This window comes from Grammomys surdaster, unplaced genomic scaffold (assembly GCF_004785775.1).
Source record: "Grammomys surdaster isolate TR1022 unplaced genomic scaffold, NIH_TR_1.0 208, whole genome shotgun sequence".
NCBI lineage: Eukaryota > Metazoa > Chordata > Mammalia > Rodentia > Muridae > Grammomys > Grammomys surdaster.
The window spans coordinates 53,405-65,229 of NW_021604653.1; the positions used below are offsets into that span (position 1 = coordinate 53,405).

General features: G+C 38.2%; 1 protein-coding gene across 9 annotated transcripts in view; it reads right to left on the bottom strand.

The window, feature by feature from the left end:
* Positions 1–11,825, bottom strand: part of R3hdm1 (R3H domain containing 1) — a 136,392-nt gene that overhangs the window by 12,196 nt on the left and 112,371 nt on the right. For all 9 annotated transcript variants that reach the window (XR_003711948.1, XM_028771456.1, XM_028771460.1 and 6 more), the window contains 3 exons: positions 9,743–9,894; positions 4,903–5,006; positions 1,287–1,459 (listed from right to left, as the gene is read on the bottom strand). Coding sequence is in view for 8 of the 9 variants with exons in the window: in XM_028771456.1 (XP_028627289.1) it covers positions 1,287–1,459; positions 4,903–5,006; positions 9,743–9,894 (429 nt within the window). In the remaining variant the exon portion in view is untranslated. The remainder of the gene's footprint in view (positions 1–1,286; positions 1,460–4,902; positions 5,007–9,742; positions 9,895–11,825) is intronic.

Here is an 11,825-nt window from a genome sequence, read left to right on the forward strand (position 1 = left end):
ACCACTACTTGGCTAGGTTCAATTTCTCTGTCTGTGTCTCTCTGATAAAAGATGTTAGGTGAGCCTGTCCTTCTAATTGTCCTTCTTTAATGTGACATACCACAGTAAAAGGTAAATGTTTGGATGATCCATCTTTCCTGATTGTGACAATTGATGAGTACAGCCTATCTAGGTTCAAAGTCATATACCTAATCTGTCTAAAGGCCCATTAACACTTTTACCTAATGTTTTTAGCATCTGCTGATAATTTTCACTTGTTTTATGTTGATAGGGTCTCAACAATAGCAAGCAGACACAATAAGGCCAGGCTCACTATGTAGCTAAAGATGACTTTGTACTCTTGTCTTCTTGCTGCCAACTCCTAAGTGCTGGGGTTATAGGCAACTAACACCATGCCTGATGTGGTGGTTTAAATAAGAACGTTCCCATAAGCTCACATTGTAATGCTTGATACCTAGTTGGTGGAACTATATGGAAAGGATTAGACGGTGTGGCCTTGCTAGAGAAGGTCTGTCACTGGAGGCAGGCTTCGAGGTTTCAAAAGCCCATGCCATTCCCAGTTAGCTTTCTGTCTGCTTTGTCCTTGTGAATGTAAGCTCCAAGCTACTGTTCCAGTGCCACAGCTGCTTACCATCATGTTCCCTGCCATAATAATCATGGCCACTAAACCTCTGCAACTGTGAGTCCCAATAAATTATTTATTTTATAAATTGCCTTGGTCATGGTGTTTCTTCATAGCAACAGAAAAGTAACAAAGATGTCTGTTGCTCAATTCTTTTTCTTTGCCAAACTTAAATTCTTCTGCTTTAGCTTTCTGAATGCTGCATATTTAAAGGTATGAACTAGCATGCCCAGCTCTCTTCTGATGTTTTTTTAGGTTAAATTTATTTTGGATATTAATAAGTTGATGAATAAAAATGAGGCACAGAGTTGTATCTGTGTAATTTCAGTACTTAGGAGGCTGAGGCAGGAGGATAAAGAGTTGAGGCCAGCCTAGGCTACAAGAGACCTTATTTTAAAAGTTGGAAAATAATATTTGCATTTTGATATAAATATCTGGATGTAAAGAAGGTTCAAATGTCTCTATTATTCTTAGGACTTCAAATTCAATGTTAAGGCATAGAATTTGTTGTTTCTAAATAACAAACCAAGTTAGAAGTAGTGGTTTATGCTTTTAATCTTAGGGAGGCAGAGGCAAGCAGATCAACATGGTTTCCAGGCCAGCCAGGACTATACAGTGAGACCCCCAACTCAAAAGCAAACAGGTAACAAACAAACTATCTTACCTGGACAATACTATCCATGTTGCTAAATTCCATACACTTCTGCCCTCTTTGATGGTCACAGTAGTATTTGCTTTGTTTCCACTGTGGGGGTGAGTGTGCCCGAGACTGTGGATTATTTGGTAGGTTGAGCTGCATCATCACCATTCCTCCACCAGGTGGCTGCTGCGGCATAGCTGGAAATCAGGATAATAGCACACTGAGACTAGTGTATTTTAACAACTAATTGTTATTTGGAACATTGGGAAAATAACATTAATCCCACATTTCTGAATTAGTTCTTATAGCTATGTATTTATACAAGTCAGATTTAAGCTCTAGTGAAACCTGCTGCATACAAGTGGTGTGTGTTTAAAAAGGTATTAAAACATAACCTTTGGAGAAGGTCATGGTGTTACAAACCTGGAATCCCAGAACTGAGGACGCAGAGGCAGAAGGATCATACCTGGATTAGACTGGTATGTACCTATGCAGTAGCAGTATGAACTTACTTCAAACAAACAAAAGCCCAAAGCTTCAAGAAAACAAAAAACCAAGCAAACAAGCAACAACGACAAAAAAAACCTTCAAAAAAAAAATCAAAGACCCAAAACAAAAAGCAGGAATCCTTTAGACCTAAACATCTTGAAGAACCTAGGAGGGAGGGAGGTAGGGAGGGAGAGAGAGAGACCGAGAGAGAGACCCCAACTTTAAAAAAAAAAAAAAAAATTATTTATTTATTATATATGAATACACTGTAGCTGTCTTCAGACACACCAGAAGAGGGCATCAGATCTCATTTCAGATGGTTGTGAGCCACCATGTGGTTGCTGGGATTTGAACTCAGGACCTCTGGAAGTGCAGTCAGTGCTCTTAACCACTGAGCCATCTCTCCAGCCCCGAGACACCAACTTTTAAAGTAGAAGTTTTCAAAATAAAAACAAAGTTTGTGAAAATATTTTACCAAAAATAAAGGGTAGGCTGGTCATGGTGGTGCATACCTTTAATCCTTTAATATAGATCTCTGTGAGTTTGAGGCCAGCAAGGTCTACATAGAGAGTTCCAGGAGAGCTAGGGCTATATTGCCTTTCTCAAAAAAGCAAACAAAAACAAACCAAGAAAAAACAAAGACAAAACTAAGAAATGTTACACCTGTATAGGGAGATTAGCAGAGAAAATATGGCCCAAGAGGGTCAGAGGACCCAATATTAGTACTTGCGGGTGCCTGGCATCAAGCTGGATAAACTGAATTTGATCTACAGGACCTACATAGGGGAAGAAAATAATTCTTAAAAGTTGCCCTCTGAGCCGGGCAGTGGTGGCACACACTTTTAATCCCAGTACTTGGGAGGCAGAGGCCAGCCTGGTCTACAGAGTGAGTTCCAGGACAGCCTGGGCTATACAGAGAAACCCTGTCTCGAAAAAACAAACAAACAAACAAACAAACAAACAAACAAATAGTTGCCCTCTGCTCTTCACATGTGTACCCATAATAAACACTTTGATAATTGTGCAGTAGAGATAAGTAAACAAGGGTATCTTCTTAATTCTCTTATAGTACGCCTACAGCATTTAAAAATACGTGTGTGTGTGTGTGTGTGTGTGTGTGTGTGTGTGTGTGTGTGTGTGCATGCATGCTTAAGGGTACATGCGTGTGAATCATGTTGCATGTGAGGAGATAGGACACCTTTTCCAAGTCATTTTTTTTGTTTTCCACCTTGTTGAGGTAGGGTGTCCAGCTGTATACTCTAAGCTCCCTGGTCGCTGGGCAGTGGTGGCACATGCCATTAATCTCAGCACTTGGGAGGCAGAGGCAGGCGGATTTCTGAGTTCGAGGCCAGCCTGGTCTACAGAGTGAGTTCCAGGACAGCCAGGGCTACACAGAGAAACCCTGTCTCGAAAAACAAAACAAAACAAAACAAACCAAACCAAACCAAACCAAACCAAACCAAACCAAACCAAACCAAACCAAACCAAACCAAACAAGCTCCATGGTCCTTGAAATTCCCAGTGATTCACTCTCTGCATTTCATAAACCATAGAAATACTTGGATTACACGTGTATGCTACTATATCCAGGATTTTACTTAACTTATTTATTTGGTGGGTACATAATAGGGGTGGTGATGGTTGAGACAGGGTTTTATTTTGAGGCCTTGCCTGGCTTTGAATTGAGAGCTCTGCCTGCCTCTGCTTCCTAGGTACTGTATTAAAAGTGTGCACCACCATACTTTTGCATTTAAAAAGCAAAAACAAAACAATGTGTGTTATTAAACGGATCAAGCCTGGCCTGTAAAGCTTAGGTGGCTAGTGCCTATACCCGCTGAGTTAATATCCTAGGTCCAATTTTCCGTTTGTAAGTATGTACTTTACCTTACATCAAGAATATTAAGCTGTGTGAGACAGGATCCAGGCCCTTGTCTTCTAGATCCCTACATATAGAAGCAGCTTAACTGAGAGGAGGATGTCTCAAATGTGTACTGAGCCTCAACTGAAAAGTGGCCAGGGCTGGTTACAGCCACAGTTAGTCATTTACTGACAATCAGTTATTGTTTGTCAACAGATCACCACAGGAAAATACAGTGTAATGCTAAAGATTTGAATAAGATCTTATAGAAGCAGAGAGCAGCATAAAACCTTTTTAAACATTTTGAGAAACATTTGACATGAGAGGAACAGGCACTCCTAGGAGAAGAAAAATAGTAAGTCAAGTATTTCTGGTATGAAAAAGTTTTAATATTCAGCATTCAGGAGGCAGAGACAGGAGAATAGCACTGAATTTGTGGCCAGCCTTGGGCAGTGAGTTGTTGGCTAATTTGGCTACAAAGAGAGACTCAGTCCCAAAAAGGGGTAAGAAGAAAAGAAAAAAATTGTAATATGAAATAAAGTTCTGCATATCTGAGGACACATGCCCTTGATAGTAGGGGAGGAAAAAAGGTAATACATTTTGAGTTGTTCATTTTTTTTCTTTTTTTTTTAATTTATTTTTAAGCTGTGTGTATGGTGCTGTCTGTGTGAATGCATATGTGTATGGTCCACATACATGCAGTACATGGATGACAGAAGAGGAAAACAAAATCCTAAGAATGGAGTCAGAGTCAGATGTTAGCTATTCTGTGGGTGCTAGGAACAAAACCAGGGTCATCCGCAGGAACTGTCAGTCCTCTTAACTGACGAGATTTTTAGTCAGAGAATGACATGAAGAAGCAATTTCTGTTTCAAGACAATAAATTTTATAATAACCTTAGTGTTGGGGAAATAGATGAAACTGAGGAAAACACAAAGAAAATACAAGATTACTGCAAAGACTTGAAAAGAACTCTAGTATCAGATTTTGTTATAGTAGGAGGAAGATACACTAGGTGTTAGCAAAAAGGCAGTAGTTGAGGCCTTAGGCCTATTTGATTACCCAGAAAAATCTAGAGAATAATCTAGAGAGCTTAGGAAAGGTTCCCTAAGATTACTAACCCCATAGAGAGGGGAGAATGAAGGCAGAAGAATGAACCTAGTATTAGAAAAGGAAGGAGTGAGCTGCACATGACAACCTGACTCAACACAGGGTGTGAGACACTGCAGTGCATGTCACCCCTCAGCCAGCTGAGAACCAGTCAGCTGTCCCCAATGAATGAGCCAGGCATACCTGCACACTGGTGGCCTTGGAGCTGTTGAGAACTGCATGGTGATGTGGTTCGAGGAAACGGTACTTGTTCTGACCCTGGATGTTGTAAGTAACCAACTGCAGAGCTATAGGATAAAAAACCAACACAGAAAACAGCACAATGAGATGCAGATGGCCAAAGAGTCTTTGAAATAAACATTCCTCCAAATTTATTTAAATGGATATATTTTTCAGATTGGCTAGCAGGAGCCAAACCTAATTTAACTATTCTCTGAATTGTGATCACTCAGTAAAAACCACTTAATATTCATAGCCCTGACTGAGACATTGAAAATGTATCTCTTAATCCTGTCACTGAGAATTTTACAAATTACTCTAACATTTCTTTGTTAGAAAGGGAAGGGAGAAATTTAAACTATAATCTCAAAAAAAAGAGAAAAAGACAGGATATGCAATTAGGTAACAATTAGACTCAGAAGAAAATGATATTTTTTGAAAAACGTAGTAAGCCAGGCAGTGGTGGCACATGCCTTTAACCCCAAAACTTGGGAGGCAGCAGCAGGCAGATAGACACCAGCCTGGTCTACAGAATGAGTTCCAGGCTAACCAGGGCTTCATAGAGAAACCCTGCATTGAAAAAAGCAACCCCCTCCTCCCGCCAAAACAAAACACAAAACCAAAAAAGTTGCAAGAGTAAAGACAACAAACATGACATATTCTAACAAAATAGAAGTTAATTAGGTAAAAAAACCAAACAAACAAAATATAAAACAAAAACATCAACTCTAACTTGTTGAGATACTTTGAATGGCATTTATAGTCAAACTATATGGCTTTATTATAAATCTTCAAAGTTTTCTCTTTTAGCAAGTTTTTTTTTTTAAAATTTTTTGTTTTGTTTTGTTTTGTTTTCAGACAGGGTTTCTCTGTGTAGCCCTGGTAGTTCTGGAACTCACTCTGTAGATCAGGCTAGGATTGAACTCAGAAATTCGCCTGTCTCTCCCTCCCAAATGCTGAGATTAAAGGCGTGCGCCACCACTGCCTGGCTAGCAAGTTCTTTCAGGCTAATGATGTGAAGTTACAAAATAATGAACTCACAAATAGTCAGGGATCTTAATTTACATTAGCCTGGTAAGTCTCTCTATTTTTTTTTAAGAGTACGTATCAGTATTTAATACAGACTATGTGTGATATTACAAGCAGGGGGTGGGGCTGAGATAGGGAGTTTTCAGAGGGGAAACTGGGAAGGGGGATAATATCTGAAATGTAAATAAATAAAATAACCAATAAAAATTAAAAAAAGAAATAGACATTGTATAGGTCCAAGATTGTTTCCAAACATAAACACACTGAATTGTTTTTGACTTGGAAAGGTAATTTTAACTTCTCATCTGTAGTATCAGTATGAATATGAATAAATCAATAACTTGTAGTGAATATAGAGTTAGATATAATCATAATATCAATAGATATGATCAGTCTCTATTTAGTCATCTTCAAATAATAAAGTTCTCCTATTGAGAATTTTAAATTTAGTCATCTTTAAATAAAGTTCTCCTATTGAGAACTTTAAATAAGTATTATTTAATAACTTCAACAATTTCTTGAAATTGTCTCATATAATTGGATTAAAAACACTAGTTTGAACATAAGTACCAATGAAGTAGAAACTACAAAGGTAACATGTCAGAAAACATGATATGATCAGTCAAATCCAGAGACAGGCAATTCTTAGGACATATACAGAACTTACAAAGTATTTATGGGGTATATTCATCTTACTTAAGGAATTACAAATAATAATAATGAAAAGTATGAATGGCGTAACAGGTATATGCACTTAAAATTCCTTAGGGATAAATATACTGAAATGTTCATGAATAAAATGATACCTGGTATCTACAGGAGGATGAGCTGGATGGCTCAGTGGTACAAAGCACTTACTGCTCTTGCAAAGAACACATGTTTGATTCCTAGCATGGTGGCTCACAACTGCATAAAACTCCAGTCCCAGGGGATTAAATGCCCTCTTTTGACCTCCAAGGGTAACAGGCATGCAAGTGGTGCTTGCACATACATTCAGGCAAATATGCATACCCATCAAATAATAAAATAAGTCAGTCTAAAAAAACAATAAAACCCTAGATGAGGAGGCAGAAGCAGAAGTTTAGATGATCTTTGCTGCTTAAGTGGTAGTAAGCCAATAGTTCAATTAAATGGAAAAAGAAAGGAATTAAAGAGGGCTAAAGTGATGTGAGGGGCTGAAAATAAAAAGGCTCACAGGATATTGTGTGCTTGCTCCCCCCACAGCTATTTAGCTGTTAGTTATGTCCAGAACATATCACATGAGTATGAGTGACCTACAGAAATAATATAGCTTAAGCAATTGTCAGGAGATTTTTTTTCACGTTTCCTTGGCCCAGAGAGAGCCCATCACCTGATCTTATTCACATGCTCATGGTCTACTCATCCCTTGATCTCAACACTAGGGAACCCACATTATTCCCTCTCCATGTAAACAAACAAACAAACAAACAAACAAAAAAGGTTCTATCAAGAAGAAATGAGATGTTCTAAAAAGACAATTTAGCAGTAAGAAAATACTTTTTATTTTATTCATTTAACGAATTGTAATCTTTTGTTACTTACTCTGTTATTTCTACAAAAACCATAACGTGGTTGCCACTGCAGGTAAGAGTATACTAGTTTGCTCATTAAAAAAAAAAAAAATACTTGTGGCAAAAATATTTAACATGAAATGCATCTTAACACTTAACTTACTTTTTCTTTTTATTACTGTGTACTTGTTTATTTATTTACTCATTTACTTTTCTCATTAATTCATTCATTTATATTTGAGACAAGGTTTCACTCTATAGCCCAAGCTGGCCTAGAACTATGTAGACTAGGCTGGCCTACTTTTCAGAGCTTTCTACCTGCCTCTGCTTCCCCAGTTCTGAGACATGAGTCACCGTGTCTGACATCTTCTGGATCTCAATATGCAGCCTTGGCTGGTCTGAAACTGGGAGAAATCTGCCTGACTCTGCCTCTTACCTCCAGAGTACCTGGATAAAAGGGTGTGTCTATACACTGTGCTTTTTGCAGTGATCAAACCCAGGGCACTGTAAAGTCTTACCATAACACTTGCCACTGAGATTTATTCCTAGCCTTAAAAAAGTTGTTTTGTTTTTGTGTTTTTTTTTTTAAGATTTATTTAGTTTGTGTGTGAGTATTAATTGCTTGCCTGAATGTATGTATATGCATTGTATGTGTGCCTGATACCCGGGGAAGTCAGAAGAGGGCTTCAGATTCCCTGTAACTAGAGTTTCAAAAGGTTGTGAACCATGTTATGGGTGATGGGAACTCAATCCAGGTCCTCCACAAGAGCAACTGAGTCCTCTCTCCAGTCTCAACTCTAACAACGTTGTACAGTTCTCAAGACTATATTCATCTGGCATAGCTGAGGATTTATGCCTATCACTTTTCAGGCTAAATGTTTGAAATTTACTTTTTAATAGTAGTAAAGGTAAAACTGTACCAAACAATATAAATTAGATTGACAGACTTTATTACTAATAATTGTATTAAGGATGCTTGAGAAAAACCAAATAGAAAACAAAACAAAACTAGAAGCTTAGAAGCAATAAATAAAATTCAAGGAAGGTATAAGGTATAAGGCCAAAGGGTACACTTGGGAGTTACTAGGACACACATGGGGGTTACTAGAACATATTTCGGAGATACTAGGGCACACCTGAGGGTAACTAGGACACACTTGGGATGTTACTAGGGCTAATAAAGGGGTTATTAGGGCACACTTACAAGAAGAAACTTAAAGCTCGATTTCTTTATCATTATTTCATAAAGATTAAGCATTTTCAAAGAGTTCTAAATAAAGGTTTCCATGTACATTAGGCTGCCCTCTGATATTACAGATCAAAGGAGATGTATATTATGTTTTTGAATTTCAAATTATCAATAGGAAAATAAAGGATAAAATAGTAGAAAAATCCCTTATAACAAGTGTTTTGGACAATACTTCTAAGAATAAGCAAACTCAGGGGGGGTTCTGAAAAGTCCCCCAAAGTGAGAGAAGCCCAGTGAGGGTAACTCCAGGAGAGTAACCCTAGCAGGAAGAACACCAGGAAATAATATGCCAGGACAGGCCTTTAATCCCAGCACTTGGGAGACAAAGGCAGATGGAGCTCTGATTTTGAGGCAAGTGTGTTAGTGGGTTCCAGTGTGCAGGTGCTTGCATGTGGGTAAGTGTGCATGAGCGCAAGTGCCTGGGGGGGGGGGGCAGGAGGCATCAGATTCCATGAAGTTGGAGTTACAGACTACTATGAGCCACTAAGTACTCTTAACTGTTAAGCCATCTTACCAGACTGTATTTTCAAAGACTTTAAATTCACATAAATTTCCATTTTCATTGTGTAACAGCTTTACTGGAATGATTAGCTTATGCAAATATTTAAAAATCATTATAAAGGGACTCAGCAGGTAAGAGCTTGGCTGCTCTTGCAGAGAGCATCCAGGTCTAGTTCCCAGCACCTATATGAAGGGTCAGCACCATCTGTAACTTCAGTTCCAGGGGATCCAATGCCCTCTTCTGACCACCCTGGGTACTGCATACAAGTGGTGCACTTACTCACAAGCAGAAAAACACAGACATAGAATAAAAATAAATAAATCTAAACCAATTTTTAAATAGACAGCATCATACCCTTTCTGTTTATAAGAGAAAATGATTTTAGTAATTCAGTTAAATGTAGCCCTTTGGCCAACATTCAATGGTGTAGCACACCATATGCTTGGTGAACAGTAGGAAGCCAGGGGGAGTAGGCTTTGTAGTCACGCTCACCTTAAATTACTTTGTTGGCCAGGTGGAATGACACTGTAGTAGACTTGCATTCCTGTTGTGGGCAGAGATCCTTGACTAGACTGATTAGGGAACACAACAGGCTGTTGGTAAGTCTGATGGGCAATTCCTTGAGAACCTTGAGGCAGTGAAACCTAAAATTTGAAAGACAATTTAAATAGAAAAAGGAATTTTTCTAAGCCTTGCAGATGTTTATGTCAAGATTCTATGTGTAAACCATTACTAGATAAAACAAGCTCACCAAAGCATCAACACAATGATCTATGTGCCCTTGGGGTAGCTATTAGTTTTGACTGACTCTTATGAATCATAAAATAGGCGAAATGTTTTCAGTTTTGAAAGATATGATTTATCCTTAAAAAAGTTAATTTAAAAAAGAAGCCAGAGTAAAATGCTGATCTTGCGACAAGGAAGAGACATTGACTTTACCTCAGGCAAAGCTGACAAGGGCTTGGGGAGGGTGTCAGTGAAGCACTAGTGAAGCACTCCAAGAGCCATGGAGCTCCAGGTGTCCAGCTGAGGCACCATTTCCTCATTTAACTAGCTGTGAAACACTGAGTACATGATTTAACTGCTCTACAGTACCTCACTTCCACATCAGCAAAGCTGGAAATGTGTCTCCAGCAGAGGCAAGGACAGACTGATCTAATTTGAGATAGAACATCTAAAGGATTTAGCACAGCAAGCATCTGAAAGTGAATTTTCAATTCTCCATGAGAAACTGGATGGTCTTGATAGATCTTACCACTTTATCTACTTCAGTTCATGAAATTACAGTGCGCTATTGTGTTTTTATTAAATATATCTAGCACATAACTTATGATGGTAATGGTGTCACAAGTGATGGCCACAGAAAAGGGTAACACTACTGAGCACTTACTGCCAGGTTCGAAATGCTTTGTCTATTATCTCATTAAAGCATCCTAACAATCCAAGAAAGTACTTTTATAAATCCTTGGGAATTTTTTGTTGCATTTGAGTTTTCTGTTGCTGTTTAGGTCTTATTTGAGACAGGGACTTGCTATTCTAACTGGCCTTAAATGTGTGCTGCAAACCAGGCTGGCCTGAAACTTGCTGTAGTCTTCTTGGCTGTTTCTAAAGTACGAGTATTACAGGTGTGTGCAACTGTGATTGGCAACATTCCTGTTTTATAAATAAGTTGATTGGAGTTAAGTAATTTCTCTAAAGGTGTACAGTATTCCAGGTTAGTGAGTACTACACAGTAACGCCCAGCTTTAAACCTTAAGTCTTATTTATGTAACATGTTTCTGAAATGTAACCTGTAACCAATCATCAAAAAATTCAGAGTAAACTCTTAATTACTTGCCTTTTGGTGCATTTATTCCAAATTAAAAACAGACAAACAAACAAACAAACTGATTTATTCATATTTGTAAAATATAATGCACTTCAGTCTTTTTTTTTTACTGAGAAGGTATATACTTTTCTGAGATTATTTCCAATTGTATAAGTTACAGTGAAAAAAAATGACAGCTTTATCTAGCTGACTAAAAGAATTTAAGTAAGTTTCTGTGTCTGTATACACTTTGTGTGTAGATGTATGTACTTATATACTGAGAACATAAGCTGACATTGGGTGTATCTTAATCCCTCTTAATCTTATAATTTTAGACACAATTTCTCACTGAACCCGAAGTTCACCAATTTCACTAGGCTGACTTCATCAGCAAGCCCAGGGATTCCCATTTACATCTCCCTAACACTGAAATCACATTTTGTGGGTGAAGATGGACTTTAGGACCTGAAAACTGCAAAGGAAGCAATATATACTAAGCCATTTCTCCAGCACTCAAATATATTTTTAACAAGAAAAAAAGAATCTGCTTTTACCAGGAATGATGGTAAATTCCTTTAATCTCAGCACTTGGGAGGCATAGGCAGGCGGATCTCTGTGAGTTCAAGGCCAGCCTGGTCTAAATAGTGAGCTCTAGGATAGTCAGACCTACATAGTTAGATGGTTTCAAAACGCAAAATAAACAACAACAAAATCTGAATTGAGAGAGAGAGAGAGAGAGAGAGAGAGGGAGAGGGAGAGGGAGAGGGA